We start from the raw sequence: 27,834 nt of genomic DNA on the forward strand, positions 1-27,834 counted from the left end.
TGATAATACTTAAACCAATTTTTTTTCAGAATTGTTGAGTATGTGTGCTTTCCTTTTCTAAGTTCATCATGCTGAACTCATGAATCTTTTCTTTCCATACCCTCCTTGGATTACATGTATTGTTGTTGTTTCATAGTCATGTTGCCTGTTAGTTTGGCACTTCTGAAGATATCTGAACTTGATTTGAGGGGCGTAACAGTTTTGAAGCATGCAAGCTACCCTGATCTTTCAGCACTTTACCTCTCTGTTAACCTTTTTGGGTTTTTGATGATATGAATGTAGCTGTTTCCTGACATTTCCTCCAGAAAAAGATATGTAATATTCCTTCTTTTTCTGCCTTCCCACTAGTAAGAAACTCTGTTTGGATAATGAAGTTATGGTAGTGTTGCTGGTAGACTGATGCTGTTGTCTCTTTACCTGTTGTTCCTTCTCTAAGTGCCACCAAATCAAGGACCCAGTTCTCTGTAGACAGCTATTTCTGCCTAGCTCTGAAGTAAAGACTGTTTGCTGAGTGTCTGGGATATGGGTAGCCCAGGAAAGGAGTTGGCAGCTTAAAGAAGTAATAAGAGTTGGTTTGAGAATTTTTAAACTATGTGATAGTGATGCCAGAAATGTGGATGTAATTCTCTCTGTCTTGTGTTTTTTGTGTGACCAAGTCATGCTATGTCACGTACAAGACAGAGTCCACATGTTATCCACTGCAGAGAAAACACTGCAGGCCAGTTCTGCACTGGGAGTCTGTGAAGTCCTGTATGTAGCCCTAATCTAAGCAGGGTCCTGTGGACTGAATTGTAGTGCAAATAAACCTAGTCAGTTGATGGAGCATTCTTGGATTGGTTCAGAGGGCCTTTAAAACATGTTTGCTCCTCGAGGCATTACTGGATTTGGAACTCGTTTCTCCTGAACAGATTCTTCCTTTAATGTCCAAGTAGTTGAGGTCCTGGCTATGACTTGGTCTGCTAGTTTGTTTTTGTTTCTCTGTTTGTTTGTTTCCCTTTAATGGAAGAAGTGCAGATTGTTTGCTGTGAAGCTCAGTTGTTCCTTTTAATACAGATATATATTTTTCTTCCCCTTTTCCTCTCTGCAGTGGGAGGAAGTAAGCATTATGGATGAGAAGAACACTCCGATCCGCACCTATCAAGTCTGCAACGTGATGGAACCCAGTCAGAATAATTGGCTACGAACTGACTGGATTCCCCGTGAGGGGGCTCAAAGGGTATATATTGAAATCAAGTTCACACTCAGAGACTGCAACAGCCTGCCGGGTGTCATGGGAACTTGCAAAGAGACTTTCAACCTTTATTACTATGAATCAAACAATGATAAGGAGCGTTTTATTCGAGAGAGCCAGTTTGCCAAGATCGATACCATTGCTGCTGACGAGAGCTTCACCCAGGTGGACATTGGAGACAGGATCATGAAGCTGAATACAGAGATACGGGATGTAGGACCACTCAGCAAGAAAGGGTTTTATTTGGCTTTTCAGGATGTCGGTGCCTGCATTGCTTTGGTCTCTGTTCGTGTCTTCTATAAGAAGTGCCCGTTGACGGTTCGGAACCTGGCACAGTTTCCAGACACCATTACTGGGGCTGATACATCCTCTCTGGTGGAGGTTCGTGGCTCCTGTGTCAACAACTCAGAAGAGAAGGATGTGCCAAAAATGTACTGTGGGGCAGATGGCGAATGGCTGGTGCCCATTGGCAACTGTCTGTGCAATGCTGGCTATGAAGAACGCAATGGTGAATGCCAAGGTAGGATGAGCCATATTGTACTCTTCATTAGGGCTTAGTTGAATGCATAATTGAATCAGAGATGAGAGTAAATGGAGTAAAGCCAGTAATTAACAGCCACATGGGATTTGGTGGGACAGAGGGGTTTAATGAAGAAGTCCAATAGCTCCAGGTGGCAAGGCTAAGAATTACATAATGTAAAACAAATGATAGTGCCATAATAGGCAGAAGGTGAAACACATTTTCTAGCAGGTGCCTAAATTTTATTTGGCTCATGATAGTCACTGAAATGTGAATGACTACATAACAGCGCAGTTGAGCTACTGTTGTTTGAAGAGACAAATCTTTCAAGTGAACTTTGTTAAGCACAGGAAATTCTGGCAAAGTCTCCTTTGGATAATGCAGTGGGTTAAGAACCAGTCTGGGAGGCAGGGACAGGAGTTTTAGCTGAATTACTTTCCTGCTTTGGGAAGTGGAAGTCTTTGGTGTTTTACTTGTCGCAAATTTTTAGCACTAAATACCCTTTGATATTTGACACTGCTGCCTTTGTTAAATATTTTCATTTCTCAGAGAGTCTCTATTGTCAGTTAAATAATAGAGGTGCTAGGATACTCTTAGAAATGCTAGAAGTCTCCACCCCACCCTCCCACACACACACACACACACACACACACACACACGCGCACACACACACACACAGAGACCATCCTGTGTGCTGCAGAACTGGGGATTAAAGTCTGTATAAAAGACAGATTCTCCTAAAAGAAAAAACCTCAATACCTATATTCTCTACACCTCCCTTTTCTGGAAAAAGAAGTTGTAAAAGATTAGGGAAGGGAGAGAAGGGAGTTTATAAATAAAATATCTTTAGCCTCTGCTTCTAAACTCTTGCTCATGTAAGCATAAATTAAGATCAGACTTAAATGGATTGTTGCACAGGTCAGTGAGCTTAATTTTGCCTGGTGCTGAATTGAAGGTGCTCAGCTCCTTAGGGGATTTGGAACCATGTTTTTAGAAAAGGTTTTTTTGGAGCCAATTGCCTTACATCTTCTTGGTGTGCTTTTCATGAGGTCATTTTTTTGATCTTGAGACTAAGCACAAGTTAGCGAGGCAAGTAACTGACAGCTCTTGGGCTGGACTCCTAAGAGAATGGTGTCTTTTGAATGTCTTACTTGATTTCTTTTGAACACTAATCTACAGTCAATATGAAGTTCAGCAATATGTGTTGAAATTAAGCTTTGTTAGGAAAGAAGCACTAAGTGTAAACTTCAGCCTTAATTTCTAGAGTTTTTGCTATATGACAAAAGCTTAGGTATGATATAGTGGCAATAAAATTGGTGTGGGCTGTACAGAGAACTGAAAGATGAGCAGCACAATGATAGGGCATCCTCTATGGGGTAAATTAGTCAGGTTTTTTCTTTTTTTTTTTTTTAATATTTGGTTTCTTTTTTTAATCCAGTGAGATGGAAACTTGAAAACCTGTTTATTGTGAGATGTGTGAACCTGTGGCTGTGGTACTGACTGGGTGATGTGAGGAGAGCCCTTGGTGGCTGTGGGGATACTGTTATTCTCTTAATAGCTCAATAACTTCTGGGCAAAGCTTCTCGACACATTTACAGCCTGGCTTCTGAGAGGAGGAAGTGAATGGAGGAGCACATCTTGGTTTATTGCACAGGGATTATTCTGCTTTCTCCTAAAGGCCTATTAGGTCAGCACTGGGTCACTCTGATTGACACAGATCTACCATTTTTCAGCGTCAGTGGCCCAGACGTGATGAGCTAATTGCCTAACAAATCCTGTGTTGTTGAGGGGAAATCTCTTGAGGTTTTACTGGTGGGCAGTGATTATACTGACATGCATTTTGAATTTATTTTTGTAGTGTTGGACTAGACCTTAGAGATGAATGTCAGCTTACCTAACGGGTCTCAGCTGCACCTGAGCAAGTTGGGGCTTAGGAAACCCAATTTTCTGTTTCCCAATTAACAGGAAGATCAGGTGATGCCATACTGACAAAGGCAATAGGAACATTCTGTTTCTTGGGCTCTCCAGAGTGAAGTTGGTCTGTGCTAGTCACTTTGAGAGTATTCGAGCCAGCACATAATTTGAAAGTGCTAAACTCATTTCATCAGTGGTTATTTGTGGTTTCCTTTTCTCACACTTGCCATTCTCCAGCCAGAACAGTTTACTGGGAAGTTCCTCTTGGTGAATTCATGAAGCTCACTGGAGCTGTGCAGCTCCTCTCTGGTTTCCAGTGAGGCTGTTAAAGCAGTTTGGCCTTTGACATCATTGAATGAGGTTTCCCCTTTTCTTTCCCCTCTTAACTTCATCGTTTAGCAAATGTTCTACTCTGACAGGTTTTTGGAAGGGAGGAGTATGAAGTGAGGAGGATTCCTGTGGTTTTGGTACAGAGGACTGGGGGCAGGGGGAGAGAGTTTGAGTTTGGGAAAGTCTTTAAAAGGGTGCTGGTCTGGGACTGGAGCTGGTGAGCAGGTTCCACCTCAATTGTTTTTCGGTAGGTTGGCTGTGGCAGAACAAATACAAGGAAAGGTCAGAGGTTGTCCGTTTCCTCATCCATCTTCCCTTGTGATCCTAGGGTCAGAGTTAGGGTTGATTAAGATCTTAAATGTTTGACAAAAGCTCAGTGGGCAGAAATAGTTCAGGCCAGTTGCACTTGTTGGGAGATCCGCAGTTGATGCTGGAATTCCGTGTCTTCTCCTGAGACCTGCTCCCTGCCATACAGTGCTGGGGCAGACCAGCTGGCACTTGGGTTGTCCTGTGAGCTGCTTCAAGTTCACTCAATCTCCCAATTTTTAAATAATGCATTTTCCTTGAGATGCTTTTGCTTAATTTCTGATGTGTGTGTGGGAAGCATAATGGAAAGCCACTTCACATCTAAAGTTATTCCTGTAGTGGGAGTTAATGACTTTCTGACCTTGAATGGGATTTTTAAAAAATTGTGTCGGTGGTATGGAGGTGTTTGAATATGATGACAAAAAACCGTCCTTCCTCTGACTGCTATTTTTTTTCTCCAGCTGATTTTATTGATGATGATTGTCTTACTGAACATACATAAGTGCATGTGTATGCACATATGCAAAAACCCAGGGCAGGAAGGAAAAGGAGATAAGTATTTAATCCATATTTATTTGGGAAGCTTCAAAGGTGTGTCATGGCAGTGGTTCTACAAAATTGGTCCTGATCAGTAGAAATATTAGGTGAGCACTGATTCTTTGCTTGCAGATGCACTTGTAGCTGTGAACTTAATGCAAAAAAAAAATTAATTCCAGTTTGCTGTTGTTTTTTTTTTTTTTTTAATTTTCTGTTATTGTTTATTCTCCCTCAAATGTTCTGTGTTAAAGGCTGTCCACTTAGGAGAGCATAAATGTGGAATATGGTTGATGGAACATGACTATCCCAACTAGTGTCACATCTCAAGGCTAAGACAATTAGTGCTTTAGGGCAAAGCTGAGACATAAAGTAATTTTCAACTTCTCTTGTACTCATCATTGTTATGTAAATTGTTTTGTTACACATTAATATAATGTGGTTTGGATTTAGTTACGATTTCCTTATGATAAAACACGTATCTTTCTTACTCAAAGGAGGGGGGGAAACAAGCAGGAAGGGAGAAAAGACAGATTAAAGAAGCAATAGACTGTAGCCATCTGTGATGATTTTGATGCTGTGAAATTACAAATCTCAATTTTAGACCTGCCATTTAGTATAAATATGTGAGACAGTTGAGATTTTTACTGTGATACTGTAAAGGTTATGAGAGCCAACAGCTTTGTCTTCATCTACACTTGCTTTTTCTGAGTTGTGAATTGGCCAATTGGCAGAAAATCTAGTGTCATTTAAAATATGGCTCAGTCCTGGTTTCATATCACTGCTGTTTTTAGAATTTTCCTTCGAACTTTGATAAGAGCATCCCTAAGAAGTAATAATTTGAATGATAAGATTCTTTTTATCTCAGAGGCTTTGAAGAGTGGCTGTGATCATTGAAAGCAGCAGTTCAGTTCACATCAGAAGGGTGCAGTCTAATTATATGTTTTCTGTGATAAGATTTTTGGATGGTGGGTTTTGTAGGGGTGGGGAAGTAAAATAATTTGTGTGTACTTTCCCATTTTAGTCACAGATAACTTTTTTTGTCAGAATAGCACTGATGTACAGTCTGGCTGCACAAAAGGGTAATCAGAAGGGTGACTAAGGCTGTGCAGATTTGAGGTTTCAGAAGGAATTTTTTTCAGGTTGATTATTTTTGGCAGAGGGGAAAAAAAAATGCATAGACTCAACATGTTATGTTTTAAAAGGAGCTGAGAAGACTGAAGCTACCAGGCGGGGCCTGGGAGCGATACTGAAACACAGTCTGTCTGAACCAAATTTAGTTGGTTCTCTTCTCTGCTGATTTGGTTATGTTATGTTCTCATGTAGCTCAATAGACTTTCCAAGGGTTCCTCCCTCTGTGAATTTATTTTTTTTTTTTTTGTACCACCTGGTGCATTTCAAAATCTCCATTTAAATGTCACTGCAGGCTCTCTATTGCTTTTCTCCTGCCTGGCCTCCTCAGAAGTCAAGCTGCAGTTGTCCCTTCATGTGTTGCTTGGAGAAGGGCTGGGATTGCTTCCTTCTGAATTCCTGACAAAATTTCTGCTAGTACACAGGGGAGCAATATCTGGTCCTTATTCTGCGTATTACTGGTAAAAAGCACGATCCTCAGAATGAAAGCCAGATGAGCTGTTGTGGTGGTATGAATTTCATGGTAGGTCCACGTAGTCTTTTGTGGGACTTACAGCCCATCTTCTGGTTTTTGTGTGTGTTCTTATAGGGGGGAAAAAAAAAGGCAGAACAACACTTTCCAGACAGCTCATCTTGTGTGCGATGAGTTTGGTATTTAGATCTTGGCTGGGTAAGGGTTATTATCTGTCTAATAATATGCTCCACTGAGCTTGGTCTTTATTGTGCCTGTGAGAAGTGATTAAAGAAATGCTCAGCATACACTAAGGTCTTTTGAGACTGCATTAAAAAGCCCCCCAAACTTGTGAGATAAATATCTTATCTGGTTTCGTTCCATTATGCCACATCCTTTTCAAATATTGCAGGGAGCAGGTGAGGTCACACAGTTTTGTGAATCAGAGACAATTAACACTCCCATGACTAAATGGCCATTTTATGAATATTCAGAGCCTGCTTCACCTCCCTGGGAAGCAAACATGTTGGTTCCCTTCTCCTTCCTCCTGCTAGAGACTAGGGAGGCTCTCCGTGTGAATGGGGATTGGCAGCTGTCGCCAGCTTTGCCTTTTGCATGCAGCAAATTCCTCATTTACATCTTTTGTATACACCCTCATGCAAAGTAGCACACCCATTTCCCCACTTCACAAAGGAGATAAGAGCTTCCTTTGGAAAAGCCAGCCAAAATCTCCTTCTGTTTATGCAGAGCTCAAAGATTTGGATTTTATGCAAATGGATTCTGTTTTTTTTTTTTAATCTCTTTGTTTAAGAGATAGTGTAATATTTGCACAGTGTGCTCCTCATGTCTTGAAGTCTCCTCTTGACTATGGCTGACTGTCACTCTTGCCCCAAACTGCAGCTTCAAGCCAGCCTGTGGGAGAGTGCTGTGCTCCAAAACCCTGGCCTTCTCTGCAGAATGATGGCTGGGGTATAGAAGTGCTGCTTCTTGTGCCTGGTGGGGCTGCAGGTTCTTGTGTGTCATCTCCTCTATATGTTCTCCATCACAAAGCCCTTCTATAGCTGCATCCTCAGCTGGGGGATGACCAGGTTCAGGAGGTGGGATCCCTTCTGTGCACACACATGCATAAAAAAGCATTACACTTTCTCTGGACACTTTTTCTGCTTTGTACCAAGGACCTGCTCAGGCCTGGTCTAGTGCCCTTCCCTTTGCTCTACAGGCTGCAGAAGTGGCCTTGGCCCACGGTTATAGTGTGGTGAAAAGGGGCTCCCAGCACTTGGGTAAGTAAACATGCAGAAATGCTCTGCTGTCTTTATTTATTGAAAGAAAATAATCTGTGAGAAAAGTTCTGCTTTCTTAAGCCTCATGATTATACGAGAACCCATATTTTATTTTATTTTTGGTTTTAGTGGCTTTCTTTTCTTTTTAACTTTGCTTTATTTCAACTTTACTTAAAATTGCCTTTGGCTTGAAATAAAGCTGAGGCTCATTAAATGCTCCCAAAACACAGGCTTGTTCAGAATGGATTTGTTGAAAGGTTTATTGATATAAGTTAGAACACATGCTGCATGAATGTACTGTATTTCTTTAAAGTACTGGTTTTCATTTTGTGTCTTTATAAATCAGTGGTATGAAATTGGGACCCCAGTCGTGTTGGGGCTACATCCTATAAGAAACCAGAAGGAAAAACATGGTTGTGGGGAGTTTTCGTTTTTGTTGGATGTCCAATTAGTGTTTAACTTGAAGGTAATTTCACAGGGGTAGTAAACTGCGCAGTGTGAAACCTGGTGGCATAATTAAATGGAGGAAAGGCTCTTTAAAATAACAAAGGAACGTGCAAAAACTTTGCTTTTGTCCTAATAGTCACCCAGAAGGGGAGGTCATGCTGTTTAAAGTACAATATGGATGGGCTATTAAGGTTTGGAGGAAAAAAGGAGGGGGGGGGGGAAATGCTATGCTGTACAGTTGGTATTTGCTTTGGCTCATTTAGTCATGGATGCCTAGAAAACACTCCATTTGCTGGTTTGCTTTTTATTTTTTCCTTAGATGGGTGGGTTTCAATCTCACTATTATTAATCTATACAAACTCAGTGAAAGAGGTGTGCTGGGAAAACAGGCCTTGGATTCACTGGGGGCATGGTGCTGCATGGCTCAGGCTGCGGAGAGGCGGCGGTTTCTGCAGCCTGAGCGAAGGTGGGGTCCTGGGCAGGAGGAAGAGGAGGAGGGATGCTCTTGTGCTGCAGCACCTGGAGGAGGGAAGACTAGGGAACCTTCCCAGAGCCATGCAGGATGTCTGTGGTTGAGATAAGACCAGAGGGAAGACTGACTCTAGTGTCCTGTGTCCCCTCCTCACTCCTCAAAAGCAATTGGTCACCTTTCTCTAATGAGGGACCCATCTTATGTGCTGGAGCTCCCTGAAACATTATTTGAACTAAGGAGATCAATAACTATTGCTTCTGCTTGTATATGTGAATGCTTTGTACAGCCACACTACAAAGCTGCAGTACAGTGTCTTAATTACCCAGATAATCCTGTTTGCTTGTATTTTTAAACTATGGAGCGCTGGGTAATTATTCAATTCTTAATAGAAGGCAAATGGCAATGTAAACAATAATTAGGATGTTAGACTAATGTGCTTCAAAGCAAATTGGATTTTTTTTCATACTGTTCAGCATGAAGTCCCATAAAGCTGACAATTTAGTGGCAAGGAAGCAAGTTCCACTTTGCTCATATTTTCTAGTGTTATCTCTTCATGCCTTGTTTCTGTGAATGAGTTTGCTCTGATGCTGCTGTGTGCTCCAGAACCAATGTCAGGTTGACAGTCAGCTCTCCCCATTTGCCTACTCTCTCCTGCAGCTTTTTTGTCCCCTGCAGCCAGGGGTTAGAGGTCAGCAGCATCCCAAATTCCTTCCTGTGCCAGGGCAGGTGGGCATGGAGGGACGCAGCTGGTGCTGCTGGTGTAGCTGGCACTGGGCTCGATGGGCTGTGGCTGTCTCAGGTCAGGGTCCACAGGAGAAGGACTAGACTGAGCTTGGTAACTTAAGCTCTTGCTGCATCTGGGTTCAGGTCTTCTGCTTGCCAAGCAAGGCTGACTTTAGCCTTGGAAATAAAGACATACTTGGAGGGAAATTCAAGTTTTCGTCTCTTTACACTTTGAAAGCAGGGTAATATGCTGGTGGGTCAGAGCTACTACTCATTATCTCCCTTAGCTTGGAGAACGCTCCTGGTTTTCACAGCTTACCTCAGGTTTTACTAGGAGCATGATAGGAGCCACAAACACGGATGTGAAACACTGAATTGATTTCTGTTCTATCTGCACAACTTGTGATGTAACATATTGTAGTGCTTCCACAGACCAGTAATTAAATCCTGCCATTGTATCAATTCCTCACATTGTATTCAGCCAGTGATTGAAAACTGTGTGTTGGTAGCAAAGGCGTTAGTCAATAATGCTGCTGCTTTCTGAAATACTTTAATAATGTCTCTGTCACACTGAGGGTTTTGTCTGGCCTTCATCGTGTGTTCTCAGTGGTTGAAGGGATTGAACAACTGCCTTTATTTTCCCCATTATCAATGCTAAGAAAGGCCAAAATGTGTTCCAGTGTTGATGCTGAATTACAGAAATTGAATTACAGAAATTAATTTTAACTACATTTTATTCTTCTGTGAAGTGTGTGTGTGTGTGGGAATCAATGGAACACTTCAAGATATTATGGCTGAATTTTTTCGATACTAATACAGGCTATCTTTATATTAATAAAGTGTGCACTTAGAGGGTGTGGATTTTCTTATTTTAAATCTCAGAGGCTTTTTGCCAGGCCACATTTTAATAGCCCTAATTAACAAGTCTGTCTTTCCATACATCAAACATTTCTGTCTGGAGAGCTGAAAAATACCAACCAGAGCTTCTGTGAACTTGGGGTTTGAATTCATTTGTTTTCAGTTTTAAGTGTTTTCTGCTGTTGAAAAAGACGTCGCTGCTTTGAAAACAGTTTCCTTTTGAAGTGTGCAGCCTAGCAATGACTGAAGCAGCCAATGGGCAAATTAGCATGTTAAAAGGACCGGATCAATACCTTCCCCTCGCCTCTTCTCTGCTGGGGCTGGGCAACCCTTGCTCGGGGTCTGGCCAGCTGCACCCCTGCATTTCCGCGGAGCCATCAATAGTGGCATGGGTTGTGTCAAGCTGAGACTGGTTGATCCAGTGCCCAGGCTCTTTCAAGGATGGCAATTTGAAAATGGATTTGAGGGAATTGATAGCTTTGGAAAGATCAGACAGCTTGTGTAATTATAAACAGGATTAGAAGGAAAGTGTAGGGAGAAATAGGAGATCGGTTGTAGGGCACAAGTTGGCTGAACTCCTTCTGATGCTGGAGTATTCGGTTTTGTTGTACTTAGCTGGTGTGTGTAGAAGATTTCTTTGGGCTTTTTCAAGAGACAAGTAAACACAAATTAAAAAGGTGTGTGGGCAGTCCCTACTGTTTCACACCTTGGGGGCAGTGGCTGCTGGATAAGTATAGCAGGAGATGCTTAGATACAGCTGTGTTTGCCAACAAACTGAAGAAGATGGTTCTGACTTCCCCATGTGTGGTCTGCAGCCCCAGCCTGGGTGCCTGCACACCTGCAGCAGCACCTTCCAGGAGCACCAGGTGGGATTCTCTCTCTTGTCCTTGACTTTCTGGTTGCCAAACTCCTGCTCCCTGATGCTGGCCTCCCTGGGGCCTTGGGGCAGTTCTCAGTGTTTGTGCCCTGGTGGGAGAGATGGCCCCTGCTTGTGGGATTGGGAGTCAGGGGAAGCATTGAAGGTTCCTCCTGTGGCCATTGGTGTTAAAATAATGAACAAATGATTGCAGTAATCAAGATGGCTGTGGAGCTGTTCTGAAATGGAGACTTTCTTGGGAGGCTTCCTGCGGTCTCGCACACCAGAGACGTGAGAAGATAACAGAGTTCTGTTGCTGTTTCTTTTTAGTGGCTTTGGTGTTTGCATCTTGCACATCTGCCAGCCTTCCCTTAATCTCTGAAGTCCCGTAACACAGTTATTAGGTTGACACATTTTGTCCACTTGTAATTAGTTCTTGGATTTCCTCATTTATTTTTGTGGTGATCAGTAGTGTCCGGGGTAGAGCTAATAAGACAGCTGAAATCAGGACCAGGTCCCTATGTGCACTCCACCTGCTCATTAATCAAGGACTCTGCAGTTAATGAGAGTAATTTCCAGGTAATATTTAATCTCAGAGTAGCAATAGTTACACTTAATGTGAAGGAACTTTTTTTGAGGTTTGTTGCTGAAGTCATTCCCATGGCACATTAGAAACTGTGCTGTGCTACTCCCAGATGTACTTCTGTCAGGCCACCCAAATTTGGACTACTTCCAAAAATTCATACAAGATGAAAATACTGGATCCAATACTTTAGGCTGGACATGACAGTTCAGTGGGTGCTGAGTACAACACACATGCATATAGACGTGGCTGATAATGTACACAGTTTTGAAATGCTTTGAGGTTCAAAGGCCTGTCTGTGTGGGGAGGAAAGTTGAAAGCAATCAACTAAAGGAGTGAAGTCAGTGAGCATAACTTAAGGTACATCACTAATTACCCACAAGACTGTTTCCATCCTTTTTTGCTGAATCTACCCATGTACAGATCCTTTATCCATTTAGTTGATTCACCTTAAAGTTCTCAGTGGCTCTTTGAAGACATGCTCTCAGTGCCCAGTTTCAGTATGCCCAGAATTAATGTTCTTGGTAACCTTGAATTCAACACACCCAATAGCTTGGGAAAGTGAGCTCAAAGAGTTGTGGGCACTGTGAAAGGATGTGTTTATAGTTTTAGGATTCTTTAATTTGTGAGAGAAGAGAACAAAATCCACCTACAGTCACCTGCAGCAGAAGGGGAAGGAGCGTGACTGCAGCAATTTCAAGGAGGGCAGCTGGCTCCAGAGAGGGGAGGAGATCTTGTCCACTGTGAAAGAGCAGCACTGGCTGTGATTGAGGCTGGTGGAGGGGCACCATGGGGCTGATCCAGCACTGCAGGGAACTGCCCTTGTCTTAACGGGAGTGGTGCACTCCCAAGGGTAGTATTTGGCCTTATTATCTCATCTCCTTCCCATTAGTCTGCACTGGGATGGTGACTGTGCAGAGCTGGTCCTTTTAGTTCAAGATGAACTGTGATTGGAGTATGAGAGTGTGCAGAAGGAGATCTCCTCTCTGTCTTTGCTGTTTGGTTGGACATTGGTTTGTCTGTCTATGCAGTTAGAGAACCATGTTGCTCTAACTTGTGCTGAGTGTTCAGCTGCTGCCAGTTCACTGTGGGGATGCTGGGGGGCAGGAGCTCTGCCCACTGTATTGCTCTGCTTCTTTAAAGGTCACCACTAACTCCTCTTTCCTGTGGTTGCATGCTTAGCTAGCCTTCTGCAGCAATCATACTAATTTGACCTCTCCATACACCTGTATTAAAGTTTGAGTTAAAAATGTACTGTAGCGAAGGAGAGACATTTTTCCTTGGGATTGTTGAGCTCTTTGAGAATGCTGAATGACAGAGTTAACTCTTGTGCAAACATTGCCTTGTATTTGACTTTGTAGTTTGCCCTTTGAAATACAAACATATTTGTGTCAATCAGCAAGTCTCCCTTCCGGAGTTCTCGTTGACCCTGTGGAAAGAAATGTGACTGTGCAATTATTAAAGGTGAGGCCGTCGCTTTAACAAATGCTGAGTAATTGCTATTCCCTCCTCTCTGTGCCTCTGCCATAAATGATGGTGAACTGCCCTTCAGCCCGGCTAAATAACAAGGAAGATATTTGTTTGGAAGGAATAATACTTCAGAAATTTGCAATGTGTCAGAAGTATTGTGTCACAGGGACTTGTGGGTAGGGCAAAGAAAAAAAAGTTGTCTGTCTCAGTTTAGAATGCAAGAAGCTTATTTGAGCTTCAAAATGCAATTAGGTCAAATACTATACCTGTGTCACTCAGAGTTAGTAGGGGTTGTCAGAGTATAGAGGAGGGCAGAATTTGCCCATTATAAAACAATCTGAAGTGAATATGAAGATTCTCTGACAACTTACCTACAGTTCTTTATGATTAAAAGGATGAAAGCTCCTCCTTTCCCCTGCCATAGTGTTGGCAGGAATCAGAGAAAGGCTCTTAATATCGCCCAGGAGTTTTTCCACAGTGTAGAGACCTAGACCTGATTGATGCCACTGCTCTCGCTGATTTTGTGCAGGGAAGTTGTAAGCCATGTAATGAGGCTATGGATGAGTCGTGCTAACGAAAAAGAAAATCAGACCTCACAACTATTTTTGGAAAATAACCTCTGTCCTTTGCCAGATACTTTTTTTGTTGCAGTTTTTTATGTTAAAACCTTCTGAAGAACCATAAGTGTGGTATAAATTTAAATTTATTAAGCATTGCTGATGCTCTATAGAGATACTGTCTAGATATCCCAGTGTTGATCTGACCTGCCTCTTTCTGTGTTAGATCGTAATTTCTATATCTTCATTCAGTCTGTACATGGTTTCTCAAAATAAATTGTTTATTGCCCTGAGCACAGCATCGTGAATCTTGCAGGCAGAGCTTCGATAACAAATAAGTACATGTGGTAAGGGGAAATAAATTTTTGAGAGCACTTTTCAATTTGTTCCTTAGAGGTTTTTCACAAAGTAGTGGATTCTGTTTTACCTATTCACATCCACAAGTGTATTTTGGCCTTATTCCAGAAGGAAATGATTGAAATACTAGGCAGTGGGTTTTTAACTAGTCCAGACCTTGATTGATGGATTTGTAGCCTTTAAGCAGGCTTAAGAGACTGAGGCATCTTTTGCCTGTGTTAGTGCTTTCTGTCCAGCTCACTTTTAGGCGTTCAAAGGTTGGACTTGCTTAAATTTGAAGATATCTTGAAATATCTCTTACCTTTCTTCTTTAACCAGAAGTGTGTAGAAGGTGGCTGTAAAAATGGAGGTGATAACATGGCAGGAAATAACAGGCTTAAAATGCAAAAACAGAAGATTAGGCAAGACCCAAGTTAAAAAAAAAATAAATTCATAATTACAGAGATCTTTAATGCCAGTGCAGATTGCCCAGGGATGTGGGGGAATCTCTGTATCAGAGGATTTTCGAAGTTAGACATCTAGTAGCATTGTTTAAGTACAGGTTATCCTCCTGTGGGGCTGGGGAATAGACTAACTGGGATCATCTCCATCCACATCTCTTGTGGTAAGCGCTCTTGTACAGTTGTTATCGGATCCCCATTGTCTTAGAGCAGAAATGTAGCTCTTGAGGTCTGACCTAGAAACAGAGACTTGATCATACTGTCTCCTGACCTCTTTCCTTCAGGAGAAACTGTTTCAGTCTGAAAGGTCTTTTGGCTGCTTAGCTCTTGCTGTGCCTTTCAGTTTTCCAGTTTAACCAGCTAGTTTCAGCTAAACAGAACATTCCTTAGGCATCTTGGATACCCCTCTATCAGTTTGTTCCAGTCCTTTGCAGAGGGATACTGAACAGGCCATGGCTTTTCCAACATATCCTGGCTCTACATAGGAGCTTCGAAGCTGGTTTGTTTTGCTGGCCTTGGTGTCCCATCCTTATCTGAGCCTGTTGTAATGATGCAGTGTGACAGGGGTGCTGTGGAGTAGCCTTGAAGAGTTTTGCCCATTAGTGGCTCACCTGGAAAGAGGAGCACAAATGCTGCTTCTGCCTGGGTTCTCCCTCCAGCCTGTTTGCAGCAGAATGGCTCCCATTGCTCAGGAGCAGCACACTATCTCTGATGTGTGCACTTCAAGTGGTCCAGAGTAGATGCACATAGCAGGTGTGGTGCTGTGTGCCTTGCTTTGTGGGTCTGTGCTGTGTTTTGGCTTAATTTTGCATTTCCTCCCATGCACCTGAGATATTTGTTGAAAGACGACCCTTTCACACAGATGGAAGCCTTCTCTTTGCATCCAGCTTGGTTTTAATGTGCAGCACACGTGCTCTCTTAAAAGTTGAATAAACAGGTAACTACTGAGGAGATATTGGCAGCTCAGGTGCAGTCCTATATCTTTTGAGATGCGGAGAAGGGATATTAAAATTGTTTACGAGGTCAGAGCTATAGTGAGCCTTACACCACCTTTGAATTACGATATCATTACTTGAGCTGCAGGAACCAAGAAATAAAACCTTTTACTGTGAAATATGAAGAGTCCTTATGATTTTGAAGTATAGAGCGGAAGAAAAATGTACTCTATGTCCTAGTACTTTTTTTTTTTTTTTGGTTTTATTGCAGTGGGTTTGATTTTGCTTACTGGTGACACACCTAGAATAGCTATGGCATTTGTTAATAACGTTTGTGCTAGAGAAATGCTCCTTTTACTAGTTCATTTCTTTTTGGGTCATGCCTGGAAAAATGTTCCTTCCTAAAAGGAATAAATTATTCAAGCTTATTTAAATAAACTTGTTGTTATTTCTCTACGTGGTACCTGCACTGTTACAAGTCCAGTCACTTGTTTTCATTTACCACACTGTGCTTCCTGTCCTTTATGTGAACAGGTTTTTTCTGCCCTGGTATAGAAGGCATTATTATGTTCATGCGATATGAAAAGTTGCAGTAAAACATTGATAGAGTAGAGCAGAGATTGCTGAAATAACATTGATTAAGCTGATTATTCTCAAACAGATGAGAGCAGCTAGCAGTTTACTTTTGTTATGAGACCCACTAGGAGTTTTTTAAAGACTGAAAGCAGTTGATATCTGCATGCTCTATAGGTAGCGATCTATCAAGCCAGATTTTGACAGTTTTTATGTTGACCTGTATAGATACTTGTCTCCTATGTCACTTTTGTGGAATTAAACAGTATTAGGAAGTTATGTATCTGCAGACTGAGAAAGAATTTAAAAGCCATGAACAGGAGAAAAGAAAGTGTAGGTGTAAAAGCTGGAATGAATGTGGGTTATTGAACAGAAAGATGTGCTGGGGACAACAGGAGAGGCAGCAAAGACTGTCCTGGGAGAAACTGAGAGACAACTGCCATGATGAAAAGCAGTAAATCAGTATTTAGTAAAGTTTCTTCAGATAGTGGATTTTGTGGTCTTGCTAGTCTACTGTTATGTCAATAACTTGCATCAAAACTTCCTTGAGTCAGAACATCTGTTGCGGCCAATGGAAAGATTCCCCTTTACTTTAATGTGCTTTGGATCAGGCCCAAAATGCAAATACTTCTTCTCTCATCCTTTGAAGTCTTTAACATTTCATGGGTTCCCTTATGTTATTGGTAATTTGCACCAGAGGTATTTTGCATGCAAATGAAATTTCAGGAATAACAATGACTACATTGCTGAATATGCATGTAAGTGCGCACACACAAGTATCAGTAAAGCAAATTTTACTTTTCAGGTATGAAACTAGCAATTTCTTTGTAATAGTGGGTTGTTAATAGTATCTGCAACTGCAATCAAATGTATTGACAAATACATATAAAAGACTGTATAAAACTGCCAAAGTACATTTTGATACATCTGTTAGAACCAATTGATTTTTCTTTTTTGTACCTTGTGCATGTTAATACATGTTTTCTATATGAAACTGGCATTTGTCACTAACTTGTTACAGCACTGTAGATGTCATAAATTTAAATACTGTAACCGAACCTGAATTTACTATGGGTTTATTTACCAGATCAAAGAGTAACTTCAACCTACAACACTCATTTTGTTTGCTAGTGTAAATTCCTGAGCTTAGGGAACCACCAGAGAAACTGTTCTTTGAATTATATGAATGCTAGCAAATCACAAAGTTTTAAGTTTGTAATAAAACTGGAAGTGTATTTTTTAGCTGAGAGATCCTACTGATTTTAGTATCAAAATGTTGAAGTTTCTTAGAATCCTAAAGACTATTGTAATGCTCTCATGGGAGTCTGCAATATCAAGGCAATAAAGTATGACACATTTACAGTGACTCTGTTTGCTTCATATTAGGACCTCACTTTATCATGTGAGGTGGGGACTTTGCTCCCTATACCTGTCCAGTTACTCCTGTCTGAAGAGCACTGAACCCTTATGAGAGCAGCATATTCAGGTCTTGGGTTGTCACCTGCCTTGGCCACTGGGATGCTCTTCCCCATTTACAAGTCAGGCTTTCTTATCTGTTTAGTTTCATCCAGTTCTGACCCAGCAGTTCCTGCCTGAGCCTGCATTTGCAGAGCGATCCTGCTGAATCCCAGCAGGCTGAGCTGAGGTCTCATCCCCCAGGGCCTCAGCCCCACTCCCTGCAGCAGCTGGTCCTACCTGTCTGTGTTGGCTGTTGGCTTGTACTTCAAGGGCACAGCCAGCCAGTGGCTGGGAGGAGAAAGGTAAAAACAATTTGTGTTTCTAATTGTCCTAAGATATGATTATGAGCATCTTTCCACAGAAAAACGTCTGCTAAATAGAGTTTTGCAGGAAGGATTTGTCAGTGCTCTTGCCTGTTAGGAGAGCACTGCCTATGACTGGAAATGTAAAGAGTTAGTCACTCCTTTTATACCCCAGGCTGTTATTTAAAGCTCGTGCTGGGAATGTCGTTGCAACAGGGAGGGAGTAGCAGGAAATAAGGGCTGGGGTCAGCAGTGACGTTCACGGAGCAGTGAGAAAGGATGTGTCAGCTGAGTGGAGGTGGCATTGCCAAAAGTCCTCACCTGAGCCACAATGGCTCACGGCTGGGTGAGTGTCAGGCAAGGAAGGTGCCTGCCACCCAGCTGGGGTCAGAGCTCTGTCTTTGTTTCAGTGCATCTATTTGGGTAAGAAAGAAGCACATAAATAATCAAAATCTGAAAGGGGTCTTTTGTAAACTCACATGCGACTGCCCAAACCTTAAAAATATCAGTCACCAAAAATATTTGTCCTCAGTGGAAAGTGTTTAAAGGCAAGAAGGGTCTTTCTGGTTCTCTGCGTTTAATTTCGTGTTAGTTAAACAAAGATTCATTTCTAGAGAGAGGAAAGGCAACACAGCGGTGCCTTAAGGCAGCGTAAGGGGAGGTAACATTGCAAGCCACGGTAAGTTGCTGCTGGCTTTACTGGGACAAAGTAAGTCAGGCAAATTGATGTACTTAAACTGCTAAGGGGATAGCACAGGAAGTTGACTAGCACTAGTTCTGGTCCAGAAGGGGAGGGGAGGAGTGGGGCTCTGGACTAGGCTTTGCTAAAAAGTGGATTTGGAAGTGCTGTAAAGCCCTGCCTTTTCTCACAGGGCTGCTCTCAGCCTGAAGAGCCCAGAGCCTTGCTGAGTCAGCACCTGCAGTCCCAAGGACAAGTGCTGAGGGCTCTGTAGGATCTATGGCCCTGAGAAGCCAGTGCCAATGAGTACACACCAGAAGAAGCCTGAGGCTGCCTCATTCAGTCCTGGAGCCGCGGGCTCCTTGAGCAATCTCCAGCTTCAGAGGGTACCTTGTACTGCAGGGTGGTGTTTGAGCCATGCTTGACTTTCCCTCCTCAGCCTTCCTCCAAGCATGGCTCAGGGCACAGCCTCAGGAATGGCTTCAGGTGAGCAGGAGGGAAGGGTGCAGACGCATCTATGCAAATCCTTGGCTGCTTTGAGCTCCTCTGTTCAAACACAGGCTGTGGAAGTTTCTGGCTCATGGACATTTTCATTTGCTTAAACATCCTGCTTGTATTTTCTAAAGGCAGGTGGTGTCCCAAATTACTATGTAGCATGGACTCTTTAATGTCCTGAGTTTGAGGTCTAAGTTTGATATGAGCTGCATAAACAGTGAATAAGAGCTGCTTCATTGCTGGCAGAGGCTTGATGATGGATATTGGCAGGGAGTATCTAGTTAATTTTTGAACTCTCTTCCTCCATCCAAAGTTAAAAGCTGATCCCAAACTGCTAATGACTTCTACCACCTAAACTAAGTTGTTAAATCTCAACCCGTCAGCTCTGGTGGTTTGGGGTCACTGCTTAAGCCATACTGTGACACCCATGCATGCTTGAAATTCATCTCACAAACGTGCTGTTGTGCTCCTAATTCACTGCCACCCCTCTAAAGAGTCAGCAAGTGACAGTCAGTGCAGTGAGAGCCAGGCTCTGTCCAAATTAGCATTCCAAAATAAGTGTGAGGTATTGCCCAATTAATATCCTCTGCATTACCTAAGACCATGAACAGCCTCTTCTGTGAGGGCCAAAGTTGTCTTTATAAAGAAACAATACAAAGATGTGGTTAAATATGCATGGAATGCATATTGGTTATTTTAAACACTAAAAAAGCCTTGTTATCTGGGAGACCAAGGACAGTTGTTCTTTTGTATTGAATCTTACAACATCTTTGAAACTTTTCAGCTGGGTACAAGTCTAGAATGAGAATGATCTTCTAAGTCTGAATCACATACAAATTGCAAGCAGTATTCTATTGGCAGTGCAGAGGGCGGGATGGAAGGAGCAGGGCTGTCCACCCAGTAATGAGACAGGTTTTTAAAGGCAAAAATTAGGAGTTTACATAGTGCTTGTTCCCTTCTTCAGTTGGGTGGAGGTTGTTTGGTTAGCTGGGTTTTTTTTTTTGGCTTGGGTTTGTTTTTTTTGGTTTTTTTTTTTTGTTTGTTTGTTTTTTTGGTTTTTTTTTTTTTTTTTTTTTTTAAACCCACTGGAAAATATTTAGACCATCATTCCAGGCTTTTCTGCTGCCAGGAAGGATGTGCTTTGCCTCTAAGGTGCGAGTGGACAGTGCCCACTTAATTGTCTTTAGAGAGTGGGATTGATAAAGCAATGCAGAGTGTGCAGACTGTGCAGTGGAGTGCTGATAGCCATACAGGGACTCCTGATGTAGCCAAACTCACACATAGGGTGGTGCACAGACTTGGTTTCTTGTGAGTCTTCTCCGTGTGCAGCCCTCAGGTCTGCTTCTCCTGCCTTACAACTTTTCTATCAGTGAAACTCCACTAATGAGAAAAATTTCAATTTGCTACTTGGTTTTATGTTGATGTCAATGCGAGGAGACTCAAGCCATGCATTATTAGTGTAGTTTTATGAGAGCAGTGATCAGGCTGTTGAGTCATTACATCTACTTTACACTTTGGATTTTAATTGCTTTATGGAGCTTGTTAATTTTTGTTTAGTTTGCCGGTAGCTTAGGAATGATAGTTGTCTCTATCAAAAACTGCCACCAGCTCTTTCGTCACTACTTCTGTATGGCACCACAGTTTTTAGAAGCATGCAGGCAGGATTTTATTCTAGGTAACTATTATATTGTGGCTTCAAAAATACCATTGTGTTTTATTTGGCTTGTTTTCTTCTTTCAGTTGCTAGGAACAGATATAACACTCAGAACAATGTGAGTAATAATCAGAACTTCTTAAATATCAACTAATGTGGGAGATAAAACTACCCAGGTGACATATTTGTGAGTGCAAGCAGTAATAAAGCCATATGAGAAGTCATTATCTCCACATTTTTTAAATCATTAGTTGAGAAGTATATTACTGTTTATTTAAAATATCCTTAGTACAAAGCTCCTGGGAATACCAGCTAGAACGTGGTGTGCAAGTCTCTGTGTGGGGTTTTCCATAGGCAGCTGTTCTTTGACCTTGCCCTACATGAGGAGTTTCAGACTTTCGTTTCTGGATTAACGACTGCCCTCTCTCAATATCACACATTCACCTTAGCTTTCTAAAAAAGCGGTGGCAAATCAGATTGCATTAATGGAAAACGCTATGGCCTAGAAAACAGCTTTTACTGCTGACAAAATGGGCTGATCAAATCTGGGCTGGTAAGGTATGCTATTTTTGACTGTGAAAAGTAGCATTTTCTGTAGGTTTGCTGAATGCAATAATGTGATTTCATGTTCCTCTTTGTTAGTCATCTCTAGCTGTTGGTGAGGATAATGGATGTTGTTAATGTTCAACATTTAATCAGCTAAGGTATGTGTCTATCTGCTTTTCTTTCTCAAAATTTGCAAGGATTGTTATCGGCTCCATATATTTTCTAAAAAGTCAAAAGCAGCTCTGAGAAGGTGAGCAGAGGTCTACTAAATATATTTCAGAATGAGTGCAAATGAATGATTATGTGAAAAGAATTCACTCTTCCCGCTGACTAAAGAGGTGCTTGCAGTAACTGTTGGCTTGCACTGTCTTTCTCCAACTTTGCTGCGACCATTTAGTGAGGTCTCATTCAGGCTAATTCCCACAATCTGTAGATTGTATTCCCTCCTGAGGCTGGAATATTTGGATGTCTGTTCAGACATATAGCTTACTTTCTAATTAGCACATCGGGGTTTGTGTGTTTTTATTTTTTTTCTTTTCCTTTTTTTCTTTTTTCTTTTTTTCCCCCCTTTTTTTTTTTTTTTTTTTTTTTAAATCAGAAGGCCACAACCTCTGTCCCAATCCAGGCAGGTGAAATTTCACAAGCACTTTATCGTGGCTCATACCTCAAGCATCCGGACACGCCTTTCTGATTGTCATTTATATCCTCCTGTCATTGCCTCTGGCATTTGCTGAGTTCACATTTCCATGTGATTTACTGCAAAACATTTTGTTTAACAAGTCTCTAACACACACTGACAGGGAAGTCCCCCTCAAGAAGCTGAATTAATAATAGCCTTCATCTTTGCTTGCTTCAAATAGATGCTAAAAAATCAATCTGTTGGTATCTGTGCTTTAGACTTTGCACTTATGAAGAATTCTTAAACTTGGAAACTCTGACCTTGAATCCATGAGTGCTTTGAATTGCAAATACTCTTTGTCATGGGCTCTGTGTGTGTAACAAGGCGGAGGAGCTCTGAGGCAGCACCTTTACTCCCCAGTTGCAGAATTTCCAGTGCAGTTGGGTTATGAGTCAGCTGCAGCTCTGTGAGTGTTCAGGTAACTATTGAAGTATTTGGATGCTGAGGCTGCTCCTTAACAGCAGTTCTGGGAAACCTTTTAATATCCCAGAGCAGCTGTTCTGTCTGCTGGACTTGGCTTCTTCAGTGCCTGCCAGAGGGTCCCGAGCAAAGGTGGGAAGGAGCCCTGCTGGGAGTCCTTGTCCGTGGCCTCTCTTGGGTGCCTGTGGCAGTCTGGTACTGGCAGAGCATAGCCTGGGCAGGGGCTCCTGATTCACCCCCGTGGACCCGGGGGGCCTTCTGCCAGTCGTCTTGGTGAGCTGGTTTTTAAGGCCATGGATGAGTCCAGTGTAACTGTTCCCATGTAGGAGTGACTTTCCTTCTTGTTGCTTTAAGGCAACCTCAGTAGGAGGCATCTACCTTAGGCCTAGAATTTGCTCTCCTTTAAATATTTAAACTCTGTATTCCTCTGAAGGCCTGAAATTACTATGAATTTCAGACTGAAGTCACTAAGTGTTTGCAATGTCAAAACCCGCTTAATGTTGACAGAAGTGATTCATACGGGTCTTTCAAAAGATTGCTTATGTCCCACCATGAGTTGGGCACAACTGAAAAAACAGCCTGAAGTGGCACATTCACAAAACACAAGCAAGCAAATGCATAAGAATAAAATACAGCAAAATAACCATCTCCCCTCTTCCCCAAGTGAGTTGCTGATCTCATGTATTTGAGGCTCTGCCTGGCACAGTGGAGATTTACTGACCCATTAGTGGCTGCTGTTCGGCTGCACCTTCACATAGGAAAAATATGTCTAGAAAATAAACTTGGCACATCAGACATGCCATAACTAATTCATTGCAGCCAGCACGTTTGCTTCTGTTCTGCTTAACTGCCTCACGTTTTGATTATGTACAAATTTTGTGGTTTGGTTCTGTTAAAAAATCCTGGGTTTGTTTATTTAAGTTCACATTTCTTAATGAATGCAGGCAAGAAAAAACACTAAGTAATTACAAATAAGGAACGTGGAAAGCTAATATGCTGATCTGAGCATTAGTTTTTTGACAGTACAGGCTCTCCTATGGCTTTTTGATAGGCTAATAAAGATTTTGGTAATTTGTGACAAAGTGCATGAAAATTCAAGCAAACGGTGGTCCTGGATGGACTTCTTGCTGGGGCAACCTAACAAATTCTCTGTGAACTTGGTTTTGGTGGTCAAAGGCAGAGTGCAAATAATCCTTCTGTGGGGTGGGCACAGGGAAAAAGGCTCTGGTGGCCACAGGTGGCTGCTGGGGCTGCTCCTGAGGATTATCCATCTGTAGTCATAAGGTGCCTCACTGTATGAAATTTGGCAGTCAGAGGAACACCAGGAAGACAGTGAAGTTTTGCAGGGTATTTTTTTTTTTCCTATTTTGGCATGAATCCACTGATAGTTGACAGAAGCAGAGAGAAAAAAGGAAACATTTCTTCCTCGGGTCTTCTGTCGTGGCTGAAGGTAGAAAGTGAAGGTTACTCTGTGTGAATTTTGGATCTTCAGAAAAGTGAAAAATATGTGCTGCAAATGGATGGTCTTGCATGCCTAAGCATATTTAACTTGTGTCAGATCATCTTGTCGACAGCATTTTAAAACCTCACTCTTCTAAGCTATCTTAGATGCAATTCGGATGTTGGTGATAGCATTTTGTTAATTGTTGAGGCAAAATTAGGTCTTGATATGGTTTAGTTAGAGTAGATAAAATAGCACTCATAAGAACTCTGAGCTGATAACTTATCGTATCAGGAAGAGCGTGAGGTGATCAGGGCGGATGTGAGTCACACGCCAACTCCAGTCTCACCACTGCATTTCTTTGCTAGAGTAAATTTTTGTGGCCTGAAGTCAGTGGTGCTTTTGGCCATTTCTAAATAGCTTCATGGTTACCACCATCAATTTCTTTGTTTATTGTCTTTCACTAATTTACGTATCATGCAGATATTTGAATAAATAGCTCTATCATGTCAGCCATGAAGGCCTCTGAGCCAAAATGGGATGTTATTGTTAGGTTCATTTGCCAATAGTTTTGTTGGAGATGGATGCCTTTCCAGATTAGAAGCAAAATTGTGTTTGTTTTGTCGCTTTCTCCCAATTAGCAGCTGTACGACATCCAGCAGGAATTCGGAAGAAAGCTTTCCTTCTTGTGTGTCACCAATGCAGGGGTACAGGCTCTGCAGGCTGGGCTGTGTCCTGACCTGTATCCCAGCCCATGGGCCGTGCTCTTTGGGTACCTGCTCTGGTAACCAGGGGCACAGGAGGTTCAGGGTGATGTGGCAGAGCCCCATGGGGGATGGACGGCTCATCAGCTGCCCCTGCTGGGGATGGGTCTGGCATCTGGTGATCTGTGTGGAGAGGAGAAAGAAACCTGTCACTTGTTCATCAGCACTGGAGAGCGTTAACCCAGTCACCTGAGAAGTCTTAATCTGCTTTAGATCTGCTTTAGCAATTGGCTCAGCTGTGGGCTTGTTCCTCATGCTGGAACTAGTCTTGTCTTGAAGCTGTGTTATCAGGCCGTGGTTTGTGTGCCTCCTGCCATGCCCAGAGCGTGAGCTCCATGTCCCACAGGAGCAACAGGCACCTCCACTGTGTAAGCTTTCAGCTTTGCTCTGGTAGAGATGGATTCATTCTCTGGATACTTCCCCTGGAGTGAGTCAGAGGGCCCCTGCCACCCTCTCGTAATTCATCATTTCCACCTGCTCACTGGTGTGTCTTCGGAGAGCCCCCCTGGAGCTGTATGGCAAAGACTAAGCTGGGGGAGAAGAGACCTATCACAACTATTTTTGGTCATGCCTAACATCAGTTTCTGCAATTCCTTTCCTCGGGATTTTATTTTATTTCATATATTTTTTAATGTACCTTCTCATACAAAGGGAAACTTTCTGCAGAACTCTTGAAGAAAAACTTGGCTTAAAGCATTCATTAAATGGCTGCCTTCATAAAAAAAACTCTACTTTAAAATTTACCAGGTGACATACCCATTGCACAACTGGGCCAAATCCTGTATTCTTAGAGCAGCAGCTGTTGTAAATCTGTGGGTTGTCCCGACCTGAAAGATGGATGGGCAGAACTCTGATAGAAAGATACTATACATCAGTTAAAGGAATTAGTGGATGATATGTCTTGTGAATTCAGGATGGTAGAGGATTTAAAAGCCAAGTTTGGCTCAAATTAGAATTATTCTTATCCAGAGCTCACACCAGCCACTCATAAAACTTGTATCTCTCTAGCCGCTCTTTTTCCAAACCTCTTGCTTGATGGGGCTGCTACAACATGTCCCCCAAACCAGCCTCTGTGCATCCAGTTCCTTTCCTTCGCTCTGCAGGGATGTGTGATGATGAGAAAAGGTACTGAGTGCAGTCTTGAGGGACACATCTGCTCTCTGCAGAGCAAGTGCTGATGCACCAGTGTGGTGGAAAGCATTCTGAGTGCACCTGAACGGGGTCGGCAGCGCAGCCTGGACAGCGCGCTCTGCCTTCCTACTCCTTCTGGATTGGTGCAGTGCCACTCCTGGCATATCCTTCAGGATGTCTTGATACAGGGGTTCTGCCGTGCTGGTGTTTCTGTTCGTGACCTAACTCATGGTACTTCATTGCTATTTTATCCTGAGGTAATTCCTGCCTTGCTTTTATTTATTGGTGATAAAAGACTGTCACACATAAATAAGCATGTTCTCTCTTGACTTGATAATTTACATGGCAGTGCTGAAGGTGATTTATAATTTATACATGGAAAGGATTTGCTGATCTCATTAATAACTTTCCAAACATCTAGATAAACACGCTATTGCTCTGAATCAAGTGAGCATGAAACAGCCAAGGTATTCACCTGCAAGGGCTTCTGGCACTCTGCTCTTTCCCAGACAACAGAAGTTTGACAAAAGAATGTGGGAACTGCCAAAACGCGTTTCTCCTCACAGCCACCCAGATCACCCTAAGGTGGGAGATTTCATCTATTCTTGCTAAATTATTCTTCCCTATTGAAAGGCTTGTTGACAGGAGCAGATTCCCAGCTCTTTGATTTTTAAATAGGGATTGTATTTCACATCTCTGCGCGTGCAGCCAATGCAGGCATTTCTCTGCATCCTCTCGAACATCCTGCCAAAGCCTGAGATGCAAAAGAGCAGGGAACGATCTCCACAAGCTTCCTCCATCAGGGCTGTGAAAGGAGAATTGACACAGCCCTGGGTATTCCCTGCTGAGCCAGGTTGTTGTCATGATTTGTTTCATCAGAAGTAATCACCTCCTCTCTTATATGGGCGCCTTGTTATCTGGAGATCTCCAAGTGCTCTATTGCTTAATTAAACCTCACAACAGCTCTTAGATGTATCTATTGTGAATCTTATTGCCGCTTTCTAAATGGATGATCTGAGGCAGGGATACTGAAGTTTACACACTGGGTGTATGTGTAGTTACACCCTTCAATTTAGGGGCCCCAAAGGAGCTGCCATGCTTTCTTTTCCACTGCTCCCTGCTTCTTTCTTGCCGTTGACTCCTGCGAGAAAGGGTTATCCATATGCGAGAACCTCCCATACCTGCAGAGAGATGACCTGGAAGCTAGTGAGCAGAAGGTGAGGCCAGACCAGGTGGGAGGAAAGCGAATGATGTTTCCTCTTAAAACAGTGATACAGACTATGTCCATGAATGCCAGAGGCAGGTCAGGCAAGCTGTCCTCAGCCTCTGTGGCAGAGCCAGGAATTACACCTATCTTGGTCTCCCATGTAGCTGTGAGATCACATCTCGTTGTGAAGCTTCAGGCTTTGAGAACAAATGCAGAAGAATGGCTTCCAGATAGCTCCTGGCAGGTTTGGGGGGTTGTAAGTTAGCCCAGTGAGGGGCAAATCTTCTTCCCTGGAGCTGTTAAAAAGCTGTCTGGACACAATCCTGAGTAATGTGCTCTAGGGGACCCTGCTTGAGCAGGGAGGTTGGACTAGAAGACCTCCAGTGGTCCTTACCAACCTTAACCATTCTGTGGTTCTGTGAAACTTCACACTGATTTTCACATCTAGGAGAAAGCTGGGGGAAGAAAAGTGTCAAGGAAAATCCTGGGTGGTTTGAGTCTTCCACTTTTAGAATGTCTTTGGTAGCAAATGCCACATTTAAACAAGGGTGCACCTGCATGTGCCTCAAGTCCAACACTTCTGAAAAGGTGTGATTTGTGTAAAGTAGAGAAATATGCAGACTGAACAAATTTAAGGAGAAAAGGACAAACAACTGAGCTGCTGTTTTCCTCTTGTTTAAGTTGAGCTTAGTGCTAAATTTTGCATTGGTAATGAACTAGAAGTGGTTATGTACTCCAAATCGCAAAGGGCAAAGAAGAGAGAAGCAACTCATCAATGTATGACCCTCTCTAAAATGTCGTGGGTAATCAAGTGTGAAGTACTTAATGGATCATGATTTGCATGCCACTATTTTGATTGATGTTCTACTTAGTAGAGGATTGATAGTTTTTTACAGTGGTGTTGATGGAAGTCTCTAAGAAGCAGAGGTATTTAAAAGATGTGTAGGTGTGGCACTTAGGGACATGGTTTAGTGGTGGACTTGGCAGTGCTGGGTTAGCGGTCAGACTCCTTGGTTTTTTCCATCCTAAAAGACTCTTTGATTCTGTAAGCACCTCATCTATTTTCTGTAGTGCTGGGGAGAGCCAAAAC

At 42.5% G+C, this 27,834-nt stretch overlaps 1 protein-coding gene across 1 annotated transcript in view; it reads left to right on the forward strand.

Annotated features, from left to right (window-relative positions):
* The window catches only part of EPHA4 (EPH receptor A4), a 106,567-nt gene that overhangs the window by 4,348 nt on the left and 74,385 nt on the right, over positions 1-27,834 (forward strand). The window contains exon 3 of the mRNA XM_027715950.2: positions 1,088-1,751. Within this exon, the coding sequence (XP_027571751.1) occupies positions 1,088-1,751 (664 nt within the window). The remainder of the gene's footprint in view (positions 1-1,087; positions 1,752-27,834) is intronic.

This window comes from Pipra filicauda, unplaced genomic scaffold, assembly GCF_003945595.2.
Source record: "Pipra filicauda isolate LSUMZ 115617 unplaced genomic scaffold, ASM394559v2 scaffold505_size606005_pilon, whole genome shotgun sequence".
Classification (NCBI taxonomy): Eukaryota; Metazoa; Chordata; class Aves; order Passeriformes; family Pipridae; genus Pipra; species Pipra filicauda.